Raw genomic sequence first — 27,784 nt, forward strand, 5'->3', positions numbered from 1 at the left:
ACAATAAGGAAAATAATACTGGCCCGTGAACGCATTGTTATTTAATAGTCATGTGTTGCCACCTAGGGGATAGTGCTATAATAACATAGGGTATGTGTGGAATATTACTTTTTTGTTAGTCAAATAAGCGGACTTTGCATGCAACGTTTAATTTAGGATTCAAACGAATTAGGTCGTTCTGACATGAGACCTGTATACAACTAGTACAACTACTCTACGAGGTATCAATCGTAATTCCTGTATAAGTCTACAAGCGTAGCTTTGCCTTAATATCAACAAATATTTCACGTGGGACTCCGTGTGTAATAAAGTCTACTGTGATCAGTTCTTCCTAAAGTTATACTACTTATTTAAACGCAGTCTGCCATATAACGCGCTGGTACACCCCCCCTACAGTTATAAAATATGATAAAAAGTTACATAAGCAGAATTTAAATCATTTTCACGTTTTCGGTATCACACTTCGGAATTAAAGGTGAGGAATGTGACAGGGTGGTTGACTCTGCCCTCCGGTAGGGGGCAGTAAGGGGGGCGTCTTCAGCAAGGAGATGACGGAATATCCGAATAACGGGGAGGCGAAAAAAATACACAGAGACGGCAGGAGAGCTGAGTGCCGGACTGGGCAGTACAGTCATCCAATGGACTGACAGGTCCTGAACGCTATATAGGAGCTTCGGGCCACTTTGGACGGACTGGATCCTCCGTTTTTCCCCTTCCTTGGCAAGACAGGCCGGCAATGGCTGCGGCCGAGGCTGTAAGCGACAGCGAAACACAGAGGGCCGCTGGAGACCGTCAGCTGCTGTGATCGGAGTCCAGCCCAGGAAGGAAGGAAGCCGGCGGACTACGCAGCGAGCCGCTCCGCTTCGCCCGGACCGGATAGCAGATCTGCGACTGTTCATGCTCTTACTGTCAAAGAAAAGGGGATCGATCGCACCCAGATTCGGTAAATAAGGGCTTCATATTTAATAGCGGTTCGTTGTTACGAGGTGTAGATCGCTATCGCCATCTGGCCGGATAACAGGCTAGGTTTCCACGAGCGATCGGCGCTCCGGACACGCCCGGTCGCGGTGTAACCCCGTGCCTGCTCGGCGGTGCTGTAACGCGCGGGGCCGCGACGCTCCGATGGCCGCAGAGGTGATAGAGAGTGACTCAGGCCTCAGGCGGAGCATGAACTCGAGTCTGAACAAAAGCGGCTCTGCGGCGGACACGCCCAGGGAGCCAATGGAGCAGGAAGACGGCAGCTCGGCCCGCAGAACGGCGCCCTCGCCGGGGTCTTTGCGGGCTTCGGCCCGGTCCCCGCCGCAAGAGGCGGCCGCCCCGACCGGCGGCCAGACACCGACGCCGTGTGTGCGATCCTCCACCCCGCTTACTCTGCCCGTGCAGCCGGCTTCGCCTGGACACAACGGAAGGTGAGAGCAATGGCCTATTGTTGTTGTTGTTATTATTATTATTATTGTTATTATTATTATTAATTTTCCTGCCCAAGCGCCGTGTGCGTGCAGCATGGAAACAGAAGGAAAGCGGACTACCTGTTTACAAGCTTTATGGTCCCCAGAAAGTTCCGGTGCTGCGTGTAACTGCGCAGTGGAGACACTCACGAATGACATTTTAAGGCTTTGAAATCGAATTGTTCATGTTGTATTTGTCCCCCGCGCTAAATGTACTTTAGGCTGTGGAAACGGTCCACCCCCACCCCTCTCGTTTATAATTAGAAACTTGTATTACTGTGGCTAGAACTTATCAACTGAAACGCTTTTATCGTGAATCATAACCACCAATTTGCTCTCAAACATGGACCAGAACAAAGCAGGGAGCTAAACATCCTGAATGGATTTGGATTTGCAGCTGCAGCTGCAGCATCTGCACTGAAGTGTTGATTTAATCGGTTTCCCCTTTTATTTTATCGTGCTTGTGCCAAGCAAGACGGTTATGAAGAATCGATTGACCACGTGGCTCCTCCTCGGATAAAACAGAGCAGGATCGTATAGGTGCGAACCAGCAGTCTAACGAAATGTGAATGGATCATGTTTTTTTTTATCGTGAAAGGTAAAACAGCAGCCCTTTGGATGTGGTGATCAGTTATAAAGGCTTGTATGCTGACTGTCATCCACCTGCTCTTCTGCCCTTTCAAAATGGCTCTGAAAGACACTCTGTTTGATCCACAGATGAGTCTGTGTTGGACTACAGGCAGTAAGTTTGCTTCCTGCAGCTGTATTAGATTAGATGAGAGGGCGCTGGGAGGCAGTCATTAAAAAAAATCCTCTGAACAAAGCTTTACTTTGTGTTTTTTTTTCTCTCATTTTTTTGCTTCTTCTCATGTAAACATGGCTCTGAAACACCCCCACCCCAAGCTGCTGCTGGGATTTCTCCGCAGACAGCCTGAAGTGTTGAGATGTAACAAAACCACAGCAAATAAGATGTGTAAAGTTCTGTCGTTACCGTGCAGGTGCCCACACATGGTAACTTAATGCGGCTGGCGTGGAGGGTGCCCTTGTTAAAATTCTGGAGGGCCTGGTCTCTTAGGTGGGAATTATCAGTCCAAGGACTCCTCCAAATTCTTTCCCCCACCCATTCAAATCCTGACAACAGTTGTATTTTTAGCCTCTCGAATGCTAAAGGTGAGTAAAAGTGTCTTTCATAAGTAGCTGAGTTGTAATTCTCAGACTGTTGTTAACATTGGAACCGTGACACACTGATTAGGACTAAGAAACCCCCTGATGATGGAATATGTGGTGGTGGGGGGCAGTCATAGACCAGGATGCATTTCCCTTCAACAAAATGACTTTATTGTGGTACCATCATGCCTCTCCTTCATTTGGAATGCAAGATATGCTTCTGATTGTTCAGTTTCCCTCTTCTTAGACTAAACGGCAATCAGAGAAATTGCTGTTGGCCGACGTTGCCTCTCTGACACGTTATTGGGCAGAGCTGGTTGCATAGCTGGCTCACCATGGACGCTTAACCCGAAGTGGAGCTTCGGCATGGGCGGGGCGGGGTGGCTGGGAGTGCGTGTGAATCAGCAGCTGTCTGCTTCCTGGTAGGACTGGATCTGCCAGCCAGTAAGTCAGAGTATTACAATAGGCAGATCACCAGCAGAAATGGAACGTTTGTCTTAAGCAGAGAATTGATGGATGAAAAAAATAAAAGGCTCCGTCCACTGGTTATAAGCTTCACATATACAGGAAGAGTGTTCTCAGAGGGGTTGCCCTCTGTCAGATTCTGAGCACTGCATTAATGTATCCCATTGAAAATGATCAGCACTGTGTAGGCGGGTTGTAGTGGTTGTATAAGCTCCTCCTTAAAAATTCAATTCTCCAAAAATGGCAATGGCAGGTAATCTTCAAATGGATTGTTATTTGTTGATATTTTGCAGTTGAGTTGAGGGAGGCAGTGACCATTGAACAGAGGTGGAGATTTCAATCAGTATAAAGAGTCACAGTCACTCGACTGGTTAGTTGAAATAAAATCTTGGTCTGGATTTGTACTATGTGGACCTGAACTCTCCACCTCTGTCATTGAGTGAATGGGAACATTCTTGTTACAGGCCTTCTTCCCATAATACTGATTGACTGCAAAAGAGGTATGTGTTTACTATACTGTTGTGTAACTGGTGGAACAGAAACCAATTGATATTGTTTTTGGTGTGGCCAAGGTTTCTAGCCTGGTCAAATAGACATAAAGATTTATTTTTGTTGGCCATTACAAATTTGGTTGTCATATCGCGAAAATTAGTTGCCAAGTACTGGCTGTTAGTGTAAGGTTTGAGGGTAGCCCACAGGGTAGGGAGGGCGACAGACACATTCATTTGCTTCAACTGTGTCTTAATACCAGATATAGACTTGGTTCCACTTTTCCTCTCACCTGTGAATTATGTGCTCCAGCCAAAGCCATCTGTTCCTGACTCTAAACAGCAGCTACTTTTTCGGTTTCTACCTCCATCTTTTTTGTTAAACCAGCGTTGGCTCCTGTACCACCAAAGTACAGTTTATCACACCTAATTTTTAATGGTTTTTACACATAATTGGTCATTATAAACTTTTGGATATGGTAGTCTGCATGTTTACGAAATTATTTTAAGAAAGAGCAGGATGAAAGCTGATCATGCCCCTGTGTGAAAAGCATCAATGATACAATGAATGCCACAAGGATAAAGGGTAATTTCCAGTCTAATGTTGTTATTCTCATTCACAAGATGTTTGTGTTTTTTTCCAAGGAAGTAATGAGTTGGATCATAATCCCTAATGGAGGAGTTTCTTTTTAAGACAGTGGTGTCATTGTGGAGCTGTGGTGTCTGCAGGCCTGATTTCCAACAGCGGACTGTCGAGACACGGTGGCCACTCTGTCGCTAGCATAGGGGAAAACAATAGTCCTTTCACAAGAAGATGTTTTATTGGGAGGAAGTGGATAATGAGCTAAGAGCTGACAGTTCTGCTGCTGTGAAATATCTGACGGGAGTCTCTTTCCATCTGACTGGATCCTTTTGGCCTCTTCCAGTATTGGTTTGTCAGGCTCTTTGGAGGATCACTGATGCTGTATTTTTATTCAAATTGCAGTTTGGAGCGACAAGAGTCTGTTGCGACCACGGAAGCGCGGCTGAGAATGGAGGGGGTGGAGCTAAAGGAGGAGTGGCAGGATGAAGACTTCCCCAGGTACTGAACTCACCCGGTCATCAGTTTTCAGACTCTCATGCTTTGTATTTTCTGGTTATATTTTACCCATTTAGCAGATGTGTTTGTCCAAACTGTCGTACAAGGGAGGCAAATAGCACCTCGCATTTCCTATCTCTCAACGGCGTGCTCAAGTATTTATCCAGTCTTCACATTATCTCCAGGCCTCATTCTCTCAGCTTGTGATACGTTTGGGTGTTCGAGCTTCAGTCCTCTTCTGCACTTGATGTACTTCACATAGTTTATATCTCGCCAAATTCCTTTCTCGTGCCGCACAGCATTTAGGCAAGTGACCATCCTATGGCATTCCACCCAAAAAGTGAGCGTGTCAGTAAGAGCTGCTAAGAAGTAGCCAAAATGTTGGCAAGACGCTCCAGTGTGTGCTATGCACTGGAGTGCAGGAACACTTCCAGGAAGTATGTATCAAGCATAAACATGCAACCACAGCTCTATGCCTTCATCATCTGTGTAAATGAAACCATAATAGTTTTTTGGTTGTGTGAACTAAGGGGATTCTTGAATCTTTGTTAGACCCCTGCCCGAGGAAGAGGACGGCCAGCTGGATGAAGAGCTATTCTCCAGTTCTTCAGTGAACAGGCAGTCTGGTAAGGCCTTGCTTGCAGTTAGGAGTCCACAGGCTTGGCTGTTGTGTTGGCTTTGATGTGCCGTGACATGCCGGTTTAGCCGTCTGACTGCAGGGGTTAGGCCTGTAGCAGCAGGCTCTCTGTTGTTTCGGATCTTAGTGTTATTTGTTTGAAAATGGGAGTGGAATAGTTGAGAATAAGTATGTGAAGCCTGCCAGAAGGTAGGGGTGTGCGATTTGACAATCTTAGACCGTGAATGATTAAAATGTCTCCACGATCTTGCCTTTACAGAGAGATTGTTAGCATCGTGCTATAGTGCTCATAAACGTACCTAAAGTTGTTTCGTCAGCCAGATCCGTTTTGACACACCAATAATGGCAAACCGTAGCCTAGGTAGTGCCTTGGATTTCTTCCTCGCACAGTTTCGCACCCTTGTCCCAACACGCAATGCCCAACAGGTGATACATTCCCTATTTGGCAGCATAGCGGCTTGGATGACAGGGGGGAGTTGGTCCCTAAAACACATTTGACATCAATAATGTGGAACTTGTTTGGATTTTCCGTTAACCACCTCAAAAGAAAAGGCTTTGTTACCTTACTGAACAAAATATGTATGTATTTTAAAGAGGGGTATTTGTTTGTTTGTACTGTTCACTGTCTTTCATAACATGACTCTAGGGCTGCAACGATTCATCAAGTAACTCCGATAACTCGATTACAAAAAATTCTTTGCTTCGATGCTTCGTTTGATCCACATGACTATGTACCGCTCAGTGATCACCGTGTTTCACTCGGAGGATCATTACTGTCGCACAATGTGTTTACGCCGCAGTACGTGTAGCAGGTTTGATTTGATGCCGCAATGGAGGAAGACAGGGATAATAGCGAGGAAAGTCAGAGAAAAAGACTTTCGGGACCATTTCAAACAAAAGAAAAGTGAAAATACTGTACAGTGTGTCCATTGTAAAACCGAATTAGCTTACCACAATAGCACAACGTCAATGATTCAACATCTCAACAGAAAGCACCCAGTCCATGCATCCAGTCCACAGAGCAGAACAAATACAAGGTAAGAGCGAGCGTTTCACTCACATCTGCGGCTAAACATAGACCTGCGATAGAAACGTATTTATGGACATATGTGTGAATAAAAAAAGTATAACAAGATTCAGCCCAAGCAGCCCCTATTTTTCTGCAACAAAAACACTGATAACACAACAGCAGTGAAAATGATGCTGTCGTAGTTTAATTAACATGGTGCTGGAGCCTGTCTATACACAAAGAGCAAAGAGACGGTTCCGTTAGTGATGGTGAACTCAGATGGAGTGAAGGAAAACAACAGCAGTGCTTGTAATCGCTACTAAACCTTTACTGGTAAAGAGCTGGCGAGAGTCCTTAATCAAACCAGCTGTTCAACAAGCTGAAAGGTGAAGAAATGCGATGTTTTCAGCTGCTCCCATCCACCGCCGTTTGTCTTCCACAGCAGCAAGGCTACAGTAAAGCTAAAATAGAAACTGTTTGCATGCAGATAAAGTGAAATAGTTTGACACTATTTAAATTTGGCCACTTTCAGCAGGCTGACAGCCGCCGTCACACTTTCACAGTGATACCTGCAGCATGCAGGGGTGAGTAAAGGGGAGCATGGAGTGTATGTACTCAACTACATCTATTTCAAGGCTTTAGTAATATTATTTTGCAGATTTAGATTAATGAATAATATTGCAAAATTATAATAATATAAATAATATAATATAAATATAATATAAAAATTACCCAACCGCCCCCTCCCCCAACAGCCTTGGGCCAGTAAAACTCTGAGACACTGAATTATCCAACCGCCACATGCTCCATTAAAGGCTTATACAAACACTCATTCTCTAACACACTTAAACACACACACTCTCACTCACATTCACTTACACACGTGAACACGCACACACCATTCCTACCTCATCCAGGAGATACAATCCTGTCAACTTTTTTTTATGTCTCCTATAAATGTACAAGAATACAGAGAGTAAAGGCCATTTTTAATTTATGCCTTAGTTTAAGATGTATTGTTCTTTAATAAGACAAAGGTATTTCTTATCCGATTACTTGATTAATCGATGGAATAATCGATAGAATACTCGATTACTAAAATAATTGATAGCTGCAACCCTACATGACTCAAGACTTGAACTTGATTCCAACTATTTCACTCCAGAAGACTTGAAGTTAGTCGTCCCCCACCCCCCCCAAATACCATAATGTTAATTTTATAATTTCAGTGTATATTAATTCTCTTCTCTCTACATTTCCATTTGGCTGAACACAAGGTCTCTGGAGATAGATTGTTGGACATATGCATCACTCCCTGCACGGGCAAGGACATAACTGTGAGAGGACAATTATGAAGGAGGGGAAGACTCTCTTTTCAACCTATATCTGCCGATGAATGACGTAACCTACCACATACTGTGGCGGGTTTTTGCTACAGCAGTTTTTTTTATTCAGAGATGACGGATGCTGGCCAAAATTATTAGATTCAGTTATGAGGATTACACAGAAAAAGAAAAAAAAAAGAGTAGCCAAATGCATAACATGTCACGCTTCAATATCATATGGACAAGGTATTATATCCAGCTTGACTTTATATGTATGTAGCCTATGTATTTACTCATAGTAGGGCACTAATACTGCATTGTAAATAGTCTGTATTGGCAGTTTGATGTTCGATTTGCATTTTCCATTGCAGAATCTCACACAGGAAGGGATTTGAGTCATATGACTCGCAACTCAACTAGGACTTGAGTCATAAATTTGATGACTGGTCACTCGACAGCAAAAATATTGGAAAGATTTGGACTCGACTTGGACTTCAGGGCAAGTGACTTGAGACTTGACTCACACTTGCAATGTTTTGATTTGACACTTGACTCGGACTGGTCAAGAAGTGACTTGCTTCCATTCATGCTTTATAGGGGCCCCAAAACCTACACTTGGGGTCCCTTGCTTGGAAAATTCGGCTGAAGGGGACCTCCTATTGCCCAGCAGATTCTGTTTACCATGGGACCCATATTTCTTCAGGTTGAAAGTTGCTAGGTGACAAGGCGCCTCCGCTTGACACCCCCGTTTCTTGTCATCCTAGACACACAGTCATATGGAATGAGCAGCGATAAGAAACCCAAGAAGAAGCTGATGGCTCCGGACATCAACCTGACGCTGGACCGCAGCGAGGGCTCCGTGGTGTCCGACGAGCTGGACGAGAGTGGCGAGCTGGACCTGGACGCCATGGACACCCCCTCTGACAACAGCAATGAGTTCGAATGGGAAGGTAGGCGAGGCAGCCCAGTCGATAGGCATCTGTTTTGTAATTCAGAAGCTGCTGAATTTTTCCTCTAAGGCAACATGACAAATTCTGCACTTGAAGAAAAGAGTTCAGTGTTTAGTAACTATTACTTAATTAGCTGGAGTTTTTAGTCTTGGCCCAGTATGATCTCCTTCATACAGTGTCAAGACTTGGTGCATGTGTGTGCGTGTGCATACACACATCCTGTGAGGGTGTCCTCCGCCTTGTGTCCTTTGCTTCTTGGGATGGACACCAGGCTTTGATCATTAGACGGAAGCACGTGCATTCACACAAACGCATGGCGTGATGTGTAAGACCCTGAAAATGATCATTAAAACATCATTAGAATATCAACTTTGTACCGTCCAGTTCTGTGACATTTTTCTGGACCTTCATTGACTAAATTAATTCCACGCAGATACTCCAGTGCAATTTGTACCATGAGAGAATGAAGAAAAGCACCCAGATTCACAGGGTCTATTTACTTTTCCAGCCCACTGTGTATAAGACACACACATATTATCCATTTTTATCAGTGGCTTTGGACTCTGTACCTGTGATCTAAAGGTCACCAGTTCGAATCGCATGGCTAGCAGAGTAATCGGGCCCTTGAGTAAGGCCCTTGACCGCAGTTGCTGCAGGGACACTATGATCCTGCTCTCTGATCCTCACTTACACGGCATTTTGGACAAAAACCACATGCCAATTATAAGTAAATGTAATTGTTTGAAGCTGCTGCCCTCTACTGAGATGTTTTTGTTTGTATTTTTGGAAATCTTTTGTTGAACAATGCTAATACAAGCTAAAATGAAAATGAATAATTTAATTTTTTTTTGCTAAGCCCTCCAGGAAGTGACTTCAGGAGTCTGGCTGTTGCGTTTGAGGAGTTTATCTTGCTTGGGTTTTTGATGGGCACTCTCTTCCGGCCCCCTTATCGCTACTGCAGCTGCATGTTGAAGTGTGACCAGCCAGGTGCCGTCCTCGACGGCCTCTTTGAACTGTGTCTTGTTTCTGTCTCCACTGCTGCTTTCCGCCCTTCTTCCCTGGAAGGAGTGTTTTCATTCATTGCTCGGAAATGGCCAAGTGTTGCTCTCCCCACTGTGGTAAGGTCTGCTGGACTGAACGTCCCGGTTTCGCACAAAAGAGAATCACATCCCAGAATCAGCTGCATTTCCCTAATACCTGCACCCACAATACCTGACCAGCTGTGATCATCAGTCCCGCGTTAAATGCTCCACTGTGGTTCCGTTTTTGGTTTTCATTTTTCTGCGTTTAAACTGCGTTTTGATTGCTTGCATGTGTCCTTTCGTCATCCCTTCCAATCAGGATTCCGGCATTCTGCCTTTTCGTGTGGTCTATGCGTTTGCTTTTTTTGGTTCCGCCGTGTCTCCATTCTTCCTTTGTGTCATGAAACTGCAGGGCTTATTACCGTATGCCGCAGCCCAGGAGTTGTCACGTTTACAAAACAAAAATCATTACGTTAAATTAATTCTGCCTTTATTAGTCTTATTTGTGCAATATGATAATGAGGCGATGCTTTCCTGCAATAGCATCACTACAGTATGGCTGCAAGGATTCAGCAGACTAACTGTATTACATATCCTGTTGCCTGCAGTCACTGGTAATAATTCTGCTTTTCATTACTGGGGAAGAGTGATGTGTGTGTATGTTAGACACGGGTTTTCTGTAGGCATTCATACAGATCGCTCCCTTGCATGTCTTACCATGTGGCGTGTAATCGGGCGTGTTGGGATTACTGGTGATTCTGTTCGAATGCAACAGCGGATCAAGGATACAGTGATTACAGTTTAACTGTTCATTCCTTATTGATTATTTGAGCGCCAACTGGATGGGTGATTAATGGGTTGAGTCATAAACAAAAAATGGATAAAGATGCTACATCTCATCTAAAATCTAATAGGGTGGTATGTCAAGTGCTGACTCTGCAGATAACTCAGATAGCTGTAAGACCTATGGAAATGTTAATGTTTAAAACACCTAGTATTTCTCTTGGTCCTTAGAATTAGAAGTTCCTTTAGGATACATTTCGCTGGATTTAAAACATCCAGTTGCATTTAGACTGTGATGCTCCATGCAGTCAATGAGAGCTCCTTGACCTTCCAGATGATCTTCCGAAACCGAAGACGACTGACCTGCTGAGGAAGGGCGCTGAAGCCGTCCAGGAGTACTCTGCCTCAGAGGAGAGGGAGGAGGGGCGACGGTGGAGAATATTCCGGATCGGTGAACAAGATCACAAGGTGGACATGAAGGCCATTGAGCCCTTCAAGCGTGTCATCAGCCACGGAGGTCAGAGCTCTCTAACCTCAGTCTGGTCGTTGTTGATCTTCGGCATTTCTACACCAATACTTAGAGAAAGTTGGGGCAATTGGGGTTAAGGGCCTGGCTCAAGGCGCCCAATGGTAATATCAATCTGTTGACCATGGACTTGGACTTATTTGTTTGGGACTTTGCATAAGTCCATGTATTTTATAGTTTTATGTCTTCATAGTTATTCTAAAATTAGAACATCATACAAATAAACTTTTCTATGGGTAGGTGTGTGCAAACCTTTGACTGGTACTGTAAGTTAGGGTATGGTGTCTTTATTGTGATATTCAACATCAGTTTTTTCCCAGTGGTGATTGTTTCAACTTGATTGCTGCTTTTTGCAGGTTACTATGGAGACGGTCTGAATGCCATCATTGTCTTTGCTGTATGTTTTATGCCCGAAAGCAATCAACCAAACTACAGATACATTATGGACAATCTCTTCAAGTAAGCTGGCTTCCTGTGGTCGCACCCTACTCACCTCCATCTCTTTGAAGGTATAGCCCATTACTGCCCATCCGTTCTGTCTGCAGGTATGTCATTGGCACTCTGGAGCTCCTGGTGGCCGAGAACTACATGATTGTGTACCTGAATGGGGCCACGTCCCGCCGGAGGATGCCCAGCGTCGGCTGGCTTCGGAAGTGTTACCAGCAGATCGACAGGAGGTGAGGGCCAGACGTGGCGTTGTTACATTGTCTTCTCGGAGATCCAGTTCAGTCTGAGGGCCATGTTCTGCTTAACCTTGCTATTGAAAACACAACACATGACTTGATTAACATCAGCCTTCGTGGATCACTCCATCTTTCTCTGTCATACGTCAGGTTGCGTAAAAATCTGAAGTCTTTGATAATTGTCCATCCTTCGTGGTTCATTCGCACACTCCTTGCCATCACGAAACCCTTCATAAGGTAAGAGGGCTCTGCTTTCATTTATTCTGGGTGTTGCCCTTATTAAAAAATAGATGAAGCTGACATTTCCATTTTGTTTCCATTTGTAGCTCTAAATTCAGCCAGAAGGTGAAGTATGTGTTCAGCCTGACAGACCTAGCTGAGCTAGTACCTATGGAGTACCTGTCCATACCGGAGTGCATCAAGCAGTAAGTAAACCCATTTTTTCTGGAACGTTACTTTTTTCCTCCTTTTATTTTTAGCTTTTAATCAGAATCAGTAGTTATGTGCATAATTATAAAACGCATAGATGTGGTTCCAGGCTGGTGAATTGGGTTTGGCTAAAGAAGGTTGCTTGTCCGGCTTTCCAAATGACTTATTGCCAGCCCAGAATTATTCTGATGCAGAATAAGTCTAGGAGACAGAAGTTTAAATGGAGTTCAAACTGAGCAGATGCACTGATTTTAAACATATGAAATCTCTTGGTTTGCCTAGTGTTTGTTCAGCATCACAGACTGTATGTGTTTATATACTTCAAATGATCTACACGTTGCACTCGCTAGGTTAACGTCGATAACATTTGACCCCTGTCTCTTCCCTGTCTGTCTTAACATGGCAGCTGAAAGGACCTCTTGGCACAAGATAAAACTCTCCCTGTCTGTTCGCTTCAAACATTTTATTGCCTTTTTTGCTTGTTTTATATTTATATGTTGGCTGTTGAATTCCTACCTCTTTTATTCCCTAACGTCCTGTCCCTGCCCCCTCAAAGGTATGATGAAGAAAAAAATAGGAAAAGACGTAAAAGGTATCTCTACGCTTCACGCCAGCGTTTGTCACATCTCTGCAGGATTTTTTTTTTTATGCACGGAACTAATTCTGTCATGTGGTTGGCTTTGAGGAGTCGAGACATAGCACCGAATTATTGCCCCATGAATACCAGGCATCTTGAAATGTGCTGAGATTTTGTGTTTAATATTGCGTTGAGCTGTTACGTGAAGGGGTACAGTATGTAAGTGTTTACAGATGTGGTCTTCCAATATAAAAGTAGAGTGTATCCCAAAGAGGAACCTAGGTAGTCACATGCTACATGAACTAGAAAATATTTTTAGGTGTCTCTGAAGCAGCATTATGTATCTAGACAGCTGCTCTTATTATGATATGTTATTTGCCTCATTTGTATCTCTTTGGACAAAAGTGTCTTACAAACAACCAAATGTAAATTCAGTTTAAGGTTGCTATTGGATTCCTGTCACTTTCACAAAGGAAGTGGCGCTAAAGGGAAGAAGTGCTTGTCTCAGTCCCAAAGCTAACCAATTGCATTGTCTGATTCCAGCAGTCTGCCTATCGCGAAGCACTGTATAATAAAAAAGGGCTGTGCAGCAAATCGCGTTGCTCCATGAAAATCTCATTGTGCAATGCAACAAATCAGAGACTTGCCAATCCTCCTAATAACACTGGAAACACATTCTGCTTGCTGTGTTTTTCTTAAAAACAAAAAGTATTCACTTGTAAAACATGCCTGACTGTGCTTTTAAGAGTGTTTTGTATGTTTTGCTTAACCTACAGAAATAATGTGATTATTTTTCACAAGCACCCTTCCTTTCCTGTGAACAAAATGTGCTGGTTTCTTATTTTAGGCAGCTTAACTTCTGGTAGCCCTACGATGTAGTTTACTGGCTGCAAATGTAAACTATGCATCCAGGCTGTCCGTTCTGGTCGGCTTTCTCTATTGACAGTGAAGCTTAGTGAAGCTCCCAGAGCATCACTAAACTGTCTAACTGTCTGTTGAAGAAACAGCGGTTGGTCCTGGTGACCCGGTCTAACCTGCACAGGATGAAGCTCGCTAGGTCAGTGATGGAGACGCTCTTCATGTGATATGCTGACACTGGGTGGCAAACAGGCTCAGGATGGCGGATTCCCCCCCCCCCCCCCCCCCCCCAACACTCTTGGGTGATCTGAGGTTCTGCACGGCTGGCTGGCGTTAATCCTCACATTGTCCTGCATGACTCTCACCGTGCCCCTCCCCCCCACCCATGCACCTCCCCCCCACCCATGCACCTCCTGTATGATGTATGTGTGGCGTGTGGATCGTCAATAAACAGGCCACAGCAAAGCGACGAGTGACGTCAGCAAAATGGGAAAATGGGAACAACGATGACCTGTACTCATGGTAGACTCTGAGTAAAGTGCGGCTGAGGTCTTCCAGCTTAAACACCGCACCTGTCATTGAAAAGTGCCAATATTAAAACACCCTGTGTTTGGACTTTGGGTGAATGAAGTCAGACAAGACGGTCTAGACCAGGGTTATTCAACTCACGGTCCTCAAGGTCCGAGCACTGCTGGTTTTCCAGCCTTCCTTTACCTGTCAGTCAGATGTGAAGCCTCTGACCAATCAGAATCAGTAATTATTAAACTAACTACCTGGGGGAACTGAAAACACGGCCTGGATTTGGAATCGAGGTCCAGAGTTGAAGAACCCTGGTCTAGACCATGACAGGAATATGGCTGGCTGGTGTTTAGCTGGAGCAGGTTTGCAAGGAGATCCAAAAGTTCAGCTCTCACAACCCTGAACTATATTTGCCTCCAAATTAGCAGAACGTATATTTTACCTGCTACAATGGAGTCTTGATGAGCAGCATGTACACAGTAAATCAAACTAATCTTAATTAGCCCAATTTGCTTTAGAAATAGTTTCAGCCACCCAGATTATCATCCCCTTCAGGTTTTTTGAAATCTGCTTAATAGTAACGTGGTAATGAATATTTGCAGATGCACTGAAACCAGTCCATTGCAAACCCAATCCATTTTAAGCTGCATTTAAGTGGAGCTGCGTTCCCAGTGAGAGTCCTTCGTCCCAGAGCCCTTCGTGGGTGTGGGGTGCTACAGACTAACACAATGTCTCCCCCTGCAGGATCGATCAGGATATACACAGCAAAGTGGAAATGGCTGCCGCAGCAATGCCGGAATAGGAAATCGAGACGTCTGCATGCGACAAAAGGATTGCCCAAGAACCATAAGCGAGGAGGGGGGGGGGAAATCTTTCTTACTGCTAGGCACCCCCCCCCCCCATCTCAGTCGCTCTAAGGCATCGATTCTGAGTGTCTTTGGTGTAAGGAGTAACTCTTGCTTTTGTTACATTCTCAGAACTGCCCACTGCTGTACTAGCGTGTGCTCCTCCACCGATGCCACAACGCTCCATTTCAAACCTTTTTATAACCTATGTATCAAGCCAAACTTTTTTTTTTTTGGTGTTATAGTTACAGCTGTATTTTTCATATTTAAAGCACTCTCTAAAATGGTTGATGCATGTTCATTACATTTAAAATGTATTTATATTCAAAAAGTGATAAAGGACAGAGATTAATATATTTTTATGCCCGTTAGGATTTGAACATTTATCTGTCTGTTTGGAGATGCGTAGGATGTGTGTCATTCAGGCAGAGTAATTTTGAAGGTGTGCCCGTAATGGTTACCTCTGTGGTTCTCTGAACCTTTTGTGGAAAGCCTACACGTCCTCTCTTGCAATTGCCTGTCTGCGGAAATGGAGAAACCAAGCAAAAATTTGTGGATCATAGGTCAGGAAAAAAAACCTCGAAACATGGATCTTTTTATTATTGTGTTTTGTAGTATGTTACTGGTTTGTAGAATGTTCTGAGAAGAGAGATTCACTTGCTGCAAGTAAACTTCCGGTTACATCTGTGCGCCTCTTTCTTTTGCAGAGAAGTCTATTTTAAGTGTTGTCATGCTTTAAAAATGGGATTGCATGTTCTCAAAGCGGAAGAGAGACCCATGCAACCCTCACATACAAAGGGAAGGACCAAAGTCATTAGTACTAATGGGAAATCTTAAGTAATCATCTGTATTACTCGACCATGAACCTGTTCTGATCTTAAGCGGGGTAGACCCGATATGCCACACAATCGGGCTTACCGGATAATAAAATCAGATACCTATGCACAATATTATGTATTTAAATAATAAAATAACCAACATTTACTGGCTGTTCTAATAATTAGAATATTGCAAAGGACATATGCTAGTATACATGACCACCAAAAAAAAATCAGGCCTAGCTTGTGAAAAAACAACGCTTGCGTCCAATAATTTGGAAAGTAGTTTTGGGTAAATGTAAGAAGTACAATTAATGTGCAATAAAACTTACAAAGCAAATAGTTGAATATTTTTGTTCAGTTCAACTTATCCATAATATCTGTATTAATAATTCGGAGGTCTGACAAATATTATTTGTGCAATACTCAAATAAAGCTTATTGTGCCTGAGTGTCACATTGATCTGAGGATCACCAATAAACAACAGTAGGGAGAATCCAGAACGAGAAGTCAGCGATGGTTTGCAGTGATGATGTGATTCATGGTGATCCAGAACAAGTTCTGGGCTCCAAACCCAGTAAGCAGAGAACAAGGCAGAAGACACCTTGGGTGAGATGCTGGTCCATTACTTACGTACACTCACTGGCCACTGTATTAAGTACACACATACATATATACTCACTGGCCACTGTATTAAGTACACATACACGCATGCATGCATAAGTACATATATACTCACTGGCCACTGTATTAAGTACACACATACATATATACTCACTGGCCACTGTATTAAGTACACACACATATATACTCACTGGCCACTGTATTAAGTACACATACACGCATGCATAAGTACATATATACTCACTGGCCACTGTATTAAGTACACACATACATATATACTCACTGGCCACTGTATTAAGTACACACATACATATATACTCACTGGCCACTGTATTAAGTACACATACACGCATGCATGCATGCATACATATATACTCACTGGTCACTGTATTAAGTACACATACACGCATGCATGCATACATACATATATACTCACTGGCCACTGTATTAAGTACACATACACGCATGCATGCATACATACATATATACTCACTGGCCACTGTATTAAGTACACATACACGCATGCATAAGTACATATATACTTACTGGCCACTGTATTAAGTACATACATGCGTACGCATGCATACATACATATATACTCACTGGCCACTGTATTAAGTACACACATACACGCGTACGCATGCATTCATACATATATACTCACTGGCCACTGTATTAAGTACACACATACACATATACTCACTGGCCACTGTATTAAGTACACACATTCATACATATATACTCACTGGCCACTGTATTAAGTACACACATACACATATACTCACTGGCCACTGTATTAAGTACACACATACACATATACTCACTGGCCACTGTATTAAGTACACACATTCATACATATATACTCACTGGCCACTGTATTAAGTACACACATACACATATACTCACTGGCCACTGTATTAAGTACACACATTCATACATATATACTCACTGGCCACTGTATTAAGTACACACATACATATATACTCACTGGCCACCTTATTAAGTTCAACTTCTCATTGAAGCAAATATATATTCAGCCAATCATATGTCAGCAGTAGGTCAGGTCAGGTTGGAGGGCTTGCACTGGAACAGCACGTAGCCGTATCCACCACAAGATGAAACACCTGATCCCAGTTGGTGACCCCCCTCCCCAGGCCGATACACAGTCCAGTCTCACCCTCTGGAAATGGGCATCTATCTCCCACAGCCAGGTGTTACGTGGGCATCCTCTCGGCCTGGTCCAGCCGCTCGGGTCCTCTGCAATGAGGATCCCGTGAGCCGGATCACCGTCAGGGAAACGCGCCACATGGCCGTAGTGTCGTAACTGACGCTCCCTCACAATGCAGGTAATGTGCCTCATTCAGGTATCCCTGAGCAACCACTCCTTCAACACAAAGTCAATCCAGTGGTACCCAAGGATTCTTCAGAGTCATGAAGGAGTCAAATCTTCATCTCAATTCACTGGATAATGTCCATGTCTCACAGCCATACAGCAAGACAGGGAGCACCAGGACTCTAAAGACTTGGATCTTCTTACAAATATATTGGGAGCACCGCACACCCCTTTCCAGCCAGACACACTGCTGATGGCTGTGCCCGAGAGGTCATTAAAGGCCTGTAACTTGGTTTTTATCCAGGTCACTCATAAGCACAGACATTCAGATTTCTCTTTCAGTCTCTCAAGAGCCCCAATCAGACCCTCCATTAACTTTGCAAGTCAACATGGACCAAAGTCTCTGAGGAATGACTCAACATGGACCAAAGTCTCTGAGGAATGACTCAAGCACCATGGTGAATCTAAGCCACAAAGAATTAAGGCAGTTTTGAAAGCAAAATGTCCAACCCAGTTGTGCACTATATTGCCAAAAGTATTGGGACACCTGCCTTTACACACACATGAACTTTAATGACATTCCATTCTTAATACATAGGCTTTAATATGGAGCTGGCCCACCCTTTGCAGCTATAACAGCTTCATCTCTTCTGTGAAGGCTGTCCACAAGGTTTAGGAGTGTGTTTATGGGAATTTCTGATCATTCTTCCAGGAGAGCATTTGTGAGGTCAGGCACTTATGTGGGACGAGAAGGCCTGGCTTGCAGTCTCTGCTCTAATTCAACTGAAAGGTGTTCTATCAGGTTGAGGTCAGGGCTCTGTGCAGGCCAGTCAAGTTTCTCCACACCAGACTCACTCATCTATGTCCTTATGGGCCTTGCTTTGTGCACTGGTGTGCAGTCATGTTGGAACAGGAAGGGGCCATCCACAAATTGTTCTCACAAAGTTGGGAGCATGAAACCATCCAAAATGGCCTTGAATACTGCAGCATTAAGAGATCATTTCACTTCAACTAAAGGGCCAAGCCCAACCCCTGAAAAATAACCCTACACCATTATCCCCCCTCCACCAAACTGTACACTTGGCACAATGCAGTCAGGCAAGTACCGTTCCCCTGGCAACCGCCAAACCGAAACTCTTCCATCAGATTGCCAGGGAAGCGTGATTCGTCACTCAAGAGAACACATCTCCACTGCTCTAGAATCTTTAGCAACGCCCCTGATTATATGAAGTTTAAAATGAGCTCTCTGAAACCCACCTGAATTTGTCATTGAAGGAAATACAGCTTCCAAAGGAGGGCTATACAATTTCCTTTACATCTAGTAGGCCTAAATACATATGACATTTAACACAACCACCTATCTGACTAGCAGGTAATACATCCCTTATTTAAATTACTACAGCTTGATATAGTGCTGCGGCATGCAGGGTGGCAATTGAGCAGTTTTTGTTTAAATACAGTATATTGAAAAATCAATCAATCAATAAACAAACAAATATTACAGCTCTTCAAATTTAAGTTTGCGTCTTCTATAAAACTCCAGTACATACTAAATCAGAGTTATTGAACTGCACAATGTAACATTCTATTTCCTAATGTCATTCCATTTCGTTAAGGTTTGTATGGCTGTAAAACTGAGAAACAATTTGAAAAAAAAAATGGGGTGAATGCAATGATTGTCAATTTTTTTATGTTATTTGCTGTACTTACTTTCACTAGGGGGCGCTGCATACATATATATGCACAATGAAACAAGACGGATGGTGCTGAATCATGTGAAGATGACATACAGGTATATTCAGTTGAAAACATCATTCTATTGTGTATAAAACACTTTAACTGTGCATGGATGCACCCCTTTTGCAATGTCTGCTTATACCGTCCTTTCCTGTGTTTAGATCTTGTTGTATTTTCCCAATGAGGGACACATACTTTTGGGATCAATCTGCCACCCCTGCAGACACGTTGCCATTAATGCAACGCCGTTTAGTGGCAACAAAGGGAAGGTGGATGGCAGACAACACTTGACCTTGTGAATGTGATGTCAAACAGTATTTTATAATACAGTGGTACCTCAGTTCTCGAACTCATTAGAACTCGACCAATTAATTGGTTTTCCATTATTTCTTATGGGGAAAATTCGATCACAACTCATACTTTTTAGGATTCCATCTGGAGTTCTGAACGGATTAAATTCGAGTTCTGTATTTTTACTATCTAACTACATGTATTCAGCTAGTGTGAACATGCACGATGCTATCACAGCGAATGCTAGGCTGAGACTGAAGCGTTACCCTTTGTTTCCACTGAGAGACGTGCTGCGTAACTCATTTCCCCGCGCATACAAGTTATCTTAGGTCGGCGTTCACGGTTTGACTTCTGAGATTCAGATGGAGCTCTAGGTAATTTTTTTTTTCGAACTGATTGGTTCGACTTTTAAGAAATTCGAGTTCTAATGAGTTCGAGAACTGAGGTACCACTGTACATTTAGACAGTGATAGACAGTAACAGTAATTATTATTATATAATAAAATACATTTTAAAATAAAGATTTCTCATTAATACATTTAATTATAATAATATTGTCGTGCCCAGCAGGGACGTGCAGATGTCAGGGAATAGGGGAATATGGGGTTTAATTACAGGTAAGACAGGCAAAACGCAGACTGACAATACAATGACCGGACTGGGGAAACAAACTGAAACGTGGAGGAAATACAGAGGACTAAGGACAATAACCAGAAACAGCTGATCACATGGGGATTCCACATGGGGTTAACGAGGGGGCGTGTCACACGGAAGGCGCGGACGATCGGGGCAGGACACATTGCTTGGATACATTTATTTTCTTACTTTATAATTACTGTTTTGATAAATGTGCTTAGATGTGTTTAGTACAGTATATGCTTTTCTTGTTTTGTCCGGTTCATTTTGTGTTTAAATGCTAAAAAAAAAAAAAACATATTTCGGTGTTGTCACGCCCAGCTCCGTATGATCCTTGTGTGTGCCACGCCCACCTCGTTACCTCATGTTCATGCCTGATTGTTCTCACTTGTTGCTCGTTACCCTCAGCTTGTCTTGTGTATTTAGTCCAAGTCTCAGTCAGTCTTCCCCAGATCAGTCATTGTGGTGTCATGTTTGATGTTTGCCGTCCTGCTTCCCCAGTCCTGTTTTGCTAATAAATCCCCGTTTGACCCGACTTCCTGGCTCCTCTCCCCTGCTTCCCAGATCGCCTGTGCCTGAACGTGACAGGTGTAATTTTTGGGGGGCAGGAACCAATTAATTGGTTTTCCATTATTTCTTATGGGGAAAATTCGATCAGAACTCGAACTTTTTAGGATTCGATCCGGAGTTCTGAACGAATTAAGTTCGAGTTCTGAGGTACCACTGTATTATATAATATTATGGTTTCATTTTCAGAGTGTCGCAAAAATAAAGCATTAGCACTGTGTGGCAGCAAAGGAAGGAAACAAAGATGCTTGGTCTTGTGAATGCTGTAACTCTAAAAATATTTTAGAGATATTTTTCTAAGTTTGCAGGCACATTGTAGGGGTGATAATTGTAAGTGATCAAATTCCTCCAAAATTTAAACAATGCTGCAAAGTGATAACAAAAAAAAAGATTAAAAATGGTAGTTTAAAATGGTACATTTACATTTACAGCATTTGGCAGACGCCCTTAGCCAGAGCGACTTACATAAGTGCTTTAAGACTCTACAATGAATTTTTCCCGATACTAGCTCAATAAAACCAAGGCTATTAATACCATCGATCTAATACTCTGTTGGGAATGTGCGTTTTTTTTGTTTTTTTTTTATAAAAGGAAAAAAACAGAGTATAATGCCAGAAGTGTTAATTCAGGTATTCATGGAAAAGATGTGTTTTAAGTCGTCTTTTGAAGACATTCAGTGACAGCTGTTCGGACATCTAGGGGGAGTTCATTCCACCAACTTGGTGCCAGAGCAGAGAAGAGCCGAGAGGTGTGTCTTCCTTGTGCCTTGAGGAGTGGTGGGACCAGTTGAGCAGTGCTGTCACTCAGGGGCCCTTGGAATCGTCCTAGCCCCCTTACGGTGCCCCTGGGTGTCATGTGTAAAGGAGTGGTAGATGACAATATAGGTGTCATGTGCACCCTTCTACTATAACATGTTAGAACATGTTAGAAGCCTAGCTGCCGCGTTTCAGACTTCTTGGAGACGGAAGACCAAAGTTTTATTCATTCCCGAAAACAAAGCATTACAGTAGTCCAAACGAGACGAGATGGAGGCATGAATAAGCATTTCAAGCTCAGCTCTATACACTATCATGTGGAGCTTAGAGATTTGTCTTAAGTGAAAAAAGCAAGATTGTGTAAGTTACTTAATATGAGCATCAAAAGATAAAGACTGATCTAAAACCACCCCAAGGTTACGTACAAAAGGCTGAACTGTCGACACGATAGGCCAGGGGTCTCCAACTCCGGTCCAGGAGAGTTACTATCCAGTCGGTTTTCAATCCTACCCGGCTTCTGATGAGCCACAACTGTTCTCAGGTAAATACCAGGGTCAGGTGTGGCTCATCAGAAGCCAAGTAGGATAGAAAACCTACTGGATAGTAGCTCCCCGGTACCGGAGTTGGAGACCCCTGCACTAGGCACATTCACTTGACCAATAGCCTCCCGAACATTGGGGTGTGATACAATTATAATCTCAGTCTTCTGATGAACAAGAACAAGTAATTATTAGACAGCCTATATTTTTAAATGAGCATAAAACAAACAATCAGTTAAAACAGACAGCTTCTCTAGCTGGTGGGGTTTAAAAGAGATATCCAACTGAGTATCGTATGCATAGATATAATGGTATACATTTAAAAGACCTAATAATGTCATCCTGCGGTGGCTGGTCGCGACAGAGGAGACAGACCATCCATAATCTTTTCCTTTCTTGTTATGGAAACACGATCCAAACTGAGTTTTGTGATCCATTGTACCCCTACCAATTTGTACCTTTGAAGGTACAGCGCCAGTGACGATCGAATAATTGTACCCTCAAAGGTCTGCCAATTGTACCTTAACTGTAGGTAAATGTACCTTTTAAGGTACAGAAATAGACTCTGGGGAACATTTTGTACCATTGGGAGTGTTACGACATTAACATAAAATAAAATATCCGGGTCTATTGTGCTTATAGGTAAAAAAAAAAAAGACAAACACAGCTGCTGTTATTAATGAAACCGTTTCATTTCTATTGCAGGCTAAGTGGTTTCACAACAAAATAAAAGGATAACAAAAGAACTGACAATCAAATTACTACAGAAGAAAAACAAACATACATATTTTAACAACGGCACATTCTTCAGAACACGCCGCGTCAAAGTGAAACCCGGCTATTCGAAACTGAGCGGGAACTTGTTTCATTTATGCAAAATCATGTGACCGATGACGGCTGATTCGTCCTGAGATGATGGAGGTCGGCTCTTCGAAGCATTTATAAAAGCAAGATGAAACCTCTTGACATCGTGGGGTTCTTTTGTGGTTGGAAAGATTTATTGCGATTTATTTGCATTACATACAACACCTTTTGATTCATTATGAAAGTGGCTCTGGAAATGGCAAGAGGCAATCCTTAAATATTTGGAAATAAAGCTGGTGTCTCCCGATAAGGTGAATGAATATTGATAAGGCAAAACACGAATTTAGTTGTTATTATTATTATTATTATTATTATTATTAGCTCCTTTGCTTGTTCAATGGGCCAATTCTCGACTGAATATTTTAATAAGGTGTACTGACATGGTAACAGTGGAGCTAAGTATAATCATGAACCCGTTGATAACCAAAACAGCTGAATATGTACCTTTGATCATAACTATTAATTATGATAATTTTAACAGTTAATGCTGAGGAAATATCCTCGAAGACGCTTGGTCTTGTGAATGCTGTAACTCTAAAAATATTTTACAGATATTTTTCTAATTTTGCAGGCACATTGTAAGGGTGATAATTGTAATTGATCAAATTCCCCCAAAATTTAAACAATGCTGCATAGTGATAACAAAAAAAAAAGATTACAAATGGTAGTTTCAAATGGTAGATGACAATATAGGTTTCATGTGCACCGTTCTACTATGACATGTTAGAACATGTTAGAAGCCTAGCTGCTGAATTTCAAACTTCTTGGAGACGGAAGACCAATAATTATTAACAGCTAATGCTGAGCAAATATAGAAACAAAGTAACAGTATTTACTATATTAATGACAGTTAAAATCTGTTACTTTATCAACATACCGCTTAAAGTGCTTGGTAAGCAATGGAAATGAACGTGATTCTACGCCATGATTGTCAATGTTTGCAACTATTCACTGGCCCCATGACCTGAAAGTTGGCCGGAAATTCCTCCGCTATTTTATTACAATGGGCCCCCATGGGAGGACAGCGCCTGTGCCGCATTTTGTCTTCTTGCACTGTTCCCCTGTGGTCCACACTCGTGTCTTTGTCCCTGTCCTTGTGGTCATTCCACCTATCTGTCCTGTTTTTGTCCCAGTCTGTTTTCCTCGCAGTCCCTTATTCTGTCTTTGTCCACTTCCCAGCCCCAGCAGTATCTTGTCTGATTCACCTGTGTGTCTGTTCAAGTCTCTGGTGCCCCTCTGTTTGTTCATTAATTGTTATTAATGTCAATGCTTCAAAAAAAAGTACCGTGGCTGGTTGAAAAAGACGACTAAAGTCTACGAAGCGTGATGCGACCTTTGCAAAAAAGTAATCAAACTGGCAACAATGGGCTCTAAAGCCATCAACTCATCAGGGGAGAGAAGCACAGGTGTTTTGTCAAAAGTCGGACAACAACTGTCCCCATTCAGTTGTTTGCCAGTCCTGCAAGTACAACCTCTACAGATAGGCCTACACCTGCTTTGCCAGTGTCTCCAGATCCCACGACAAGCAATGCCTTCAGTACCTTCTCCTCAACCGACACACTGAAAGCAGAAGTACTATGGGCTTTGCAAGCGGTTAGCCGACATCACTCCTGTACGTCCAATGATGACATTCACACTGTGGTGAGCAATTTGCTGGGACACAGTTAGTAATTGTAGGAAGTTGTGGCCTACATACCCTTCACAACTCATTCAAGACTGGTTTTGAAGTGTGGATGGTGGAGAAAGTGCTCAAAGCACTACATTTTCTTTTCTACTCTGCACCAGGCAGAAGAGAGGACTTCACAGCTACAACAAGAATTTTTTTTTTATGCACGGAACTAATTCTGTCATGTGGTTGGCTTTGAGGAGTCGAGACATAGCACCGAATTATTGCCCCATGAATACCAGGCATCTTGAAATGTGCTGAGATTTTGTGTTTAATATTGCGTTGAGCTGTTACGTGAAGGGGTACAGTATGTAAGTGTTTACAGATGTGGTCTTCCAATATAAAAGTAGAGTGTATCCCAAAGAGGAACCTAGGTAGTCACATGCTACATGAACTAGAAAATATTTTTAGGTGTCTCTGAAGCAGCATTATGTATCTAGACAGCTGCTCTTATTATGATATGTTATTTGCCTCATTTGTATCTCTTTGGACAAAAGTGTCTTACAAACAACCAAATGTAAATTCAGTTTAAGGTTGCTATTGGATTCCTGTCACTTTCACAAAGGAAGTGGCGCTAAAGGGAAGAAGTGCTTGTCTCAGTCCCAAAGCTAACCAATTGCATTGTCTGATTCCAGCAGTCTGCCTATCGCGAAGCACTGTATAATAAAAAAGGGCTGTGCAGCAAATCGCGTTGCTCCATGAAAATCTCATTGTGCAATGCAACAAATCAGAGACTTGCCAATCCTCCTAATAACACTGGAAACACATTCTGCTTGCTGTGTTTTTCTTAAAAACAAAAAGTATTCACTTGTAAAACATGCCTGACTGTGCTTTTAAGAGTGTTTTGTATGTTTTGCTTAACCTACAGAAATAATGTGATTATTTTTCACAAGCACCCTTCCTTTCCTGTGAACAAAATGTGCTGGTTTCTTATTTTAGGCAGCTTAACTTCTGGTAGCCCTACGATGTAGTTTACTGGCTGCAAATGTAAACTATGCATCCAGGCTGTCCGTTCTGGTCGGCTTTCTCTATTGACAGTGAAGCTTAGTGAAGCTCCCAGAGCATCACTAAACTGTCTAACTGTCTGTTGAAGAAACAGCGGTTGGTCCTGGTGACCCGGTCTAACCTGCACAGGATGAAGCTCGCTAGGTCAGTGATGGAGACGCTCTTCATGTGATATGCTGACACTGGGTGGCAAACAGGCTCAGGATGGCGGATCTTGGGTGATCTGAGGTTCTGCACGGCTGGCTGGCGTTAATCCTCACATTGTCCTGCATGACTCTCACCGTGCCCCTCCCCCCCACCCATGCACCTCCCCCCCACCCATGCACCTCCTGTATGATGTATGTGTGGCGTGTGGATCGTCAATAAACAGGCCACAGCAAAGCGACGAGTGACGTCAGCAAAATGGGAAAATGGGAACAACGATGACCTGTACTCATGGTAGACTCTGAGTAAAGTGCGGCTGAGGTCTTCCAGCTTAAACACCGCACCTGTCATTGAAAAGTGCCAATATTAAAACACCCTGTGTTTGGACTTTGGGTGAATGAAGTCAGACAAGACGGTCTAGACCAGGGTTATTCAACTCACGGTCCTCAAGGTCCGAGCACTGCTGGTTTTCCAGCCTTCCTTTACCTGTCAGTCAGATGTGAAGCCTCTGACCAATCAGAATCAGTAATTATTAAACTAACTACCTGGGGGAACTGAAAACACGGCCTGGATTTGGAATCGAGGTCCAGAGTTGAAGAACCCTGGTCTTGACCATGACAGGAATATGGCTGGCTGGTGTTTAGCTGGAGCAGGTTTGCAAGGAGATCCAAAAGTTCAGCTCACACAACCCTGAACTGTATTTGCCTCCAAATTAGCAGAACGTATATTTTACCTGCTACAATGGAGTCTTGATGAGCAGCATGTACACAGTAAATCAAACTAATCTTAATTAGCCCAATTTGCTTTAGAAATAGTTTCAGCCACCCAGATTATCATCCCCTTCAGGTTTTTTGAAATCTGCTTAATAGTAACGTGGTAATGAATATTTGCAGATGCACTGAAACCAGTCCATTGCAAACCCAATCCATTTTAAGCTGCATTTAAGTGGAGCTGCGTTCCCAGTGAGAGTCCTTCGTCCCAGAGCCCTTCGTGGGTGTGGGGTGCTACAGACTAACACAATGTCTCCCCCTGCAGGATCGATCAGGATATACACAGCAAAGTGGAAATGGCTGCCGCAGCAATGCCGGAATAGGAAATCGAGACGTCTGCATGCGACAAAAGGATTGCCCAAGAACCATAAGCGAGGAGGGGGGGGGGGGGAATCTTTCTTACTGCTAGGCACCCCCCCCCCCCAATCTCAGTCGCTCTAAGGCATCGATTCTGAGTGTCTTTGGTGTAAGGAGTAACTCTTGCTTTTGTTACATTCTCAGAACTGCCCACTGCTGTACTAGCATGTGCTCCTCCACCGGTGCCACAACGCTCCATTTCAAACCTTTTAATAACCTATGTATCAAGCCAAACTTTTTTTTTTTGGTGTTATAGTTACAGCTGTATTTTTCATATTTAAAGCACTCTCTAAAATGGTTGATGCATGTTCATTACATTTAAAATGTATTTATATTCAAAAAGTGATAAAGGACAGAGATTAATATATTTTTATGCCCGTTAGGATTTGAACATTTATCTGTCTGTTTGGAGATGCGTAGGATGTGTGTCATTCAGTCAGAGTAATTTTGAAGGTGTGCCCGTAATGGGTTACTTCTGTGGTTCTCTGAACCTTTTGTGGAAAGCCTACACGTCCTCTCTTGCAATTGCCTGTCTGCGGAAATGGAGAAACCAAGCAAAAATTTGTGGATCATAGGTCAGGAAAAAAAAAACCTCGAAACATGGATCTTTTTATTATTGTGTTTTGTAGTATGTTACTGGTTTGTAGAATGTTCTGAGAAGAGAGATTCACTTGCTGCAAGTAAACTTCCGGTTACATCTGTGCGCCTCTTTCTTTTGCAGAGAAGTCTATTTTAAGTGTTGTCATGCTTTAAAAATGGGATTGCATGTTCTCAAAGCGGAAGAGAGACCCATGCAACCCTCACATACAAAGGGAAGGACCAAAGTCATTAGTACTAATGGGAAATCTTAAGTAATCATCTGTATTACT

At 42.9% G+C, this 27,784-nt stretch overlaps 1 protein-coding gene and 1 long non-coding RNA gene across 5 annotated transcripts; both read left to right on the forward strand.

The window, feature by feature from the left end:
- The first annotated feature begins 530 nt into the window (after positions 1-530).
- bnip2 (BCL2 interacting protein 2) lies at positions 531-15,494 on the forward strand. Of its 4 annotated transcripts, XM_023811167.2 has the most exons (12): positions 531-1,409; positions 4,554-4,649; positions 5,199-5,272; positions 8,382-8,567; positions 10,707-10,889; positions 11,255-11,357; positions 11,444-11,575; positions 11,732-11,818; positions 11,908-12,006; positions 12,567-12,602; positions 13,589-13,644; positions 14,709-15,494. In XM_023811167.2, the coding sequence occupies exons 1-11, from the start codon at positions 1,123-1,125 to the stop codon at positions 13,608-13,610; spliced, it is 1,305 nt and encodes a 434-aa protein (XP_023666935.1). In that variant the 5' UTR covers positions 531-1,122; the 3' UTR covers positions 13,611-13,644; positions 14,709-15,494. The 4 variants fall into 4 exon arrangements, with proteins under 4 accessions (XP_023666935.1, XP_023666933.1, XP_023666934.1 ...); XM_023811165.2 differs by lacking the exon at positions 13,589-13,644; XM_023811168.2 differs by lacking the exons at positions 531-1,409; positions 13,589-13,644 and adding an exon at positions 3,436-3,580.
- Positions 15,495-24,737: 9,243 nt separating this feature from the next.
- LOC140578213 (uncharacterized) lies at positions 24,738-27,614 on the forward strand. The gene is made up of 2 exons (XR_011982303.1): positions 24,738-25,788; positions 26,824-27,614. It is a non-coding gene; the product is annotated as an uncharacterized lncRNA (long non-coding RNA).
- The last annotated feature ends 170 nt before the right edge of the window (positions 27,615-27,784 follow it).

Source organism: Paramormyrops kingsleyae, chromosome 13, assembly GCF_048594095.1.
Source record: "Paramormyrops kingsleyae isolate MSU_618 chromosome 13, PKINGS_0.4, whole genome shotgun sequence".
In the NCBI taxonomy this organism is placed as follows: domain Eukaryota; kingdom Metazoa; phylum Chordata; class Actinopteri; order Osteoglossiformes; family Mormyridae; genus Paramormyrops; species Paramormyrops kingsleyae.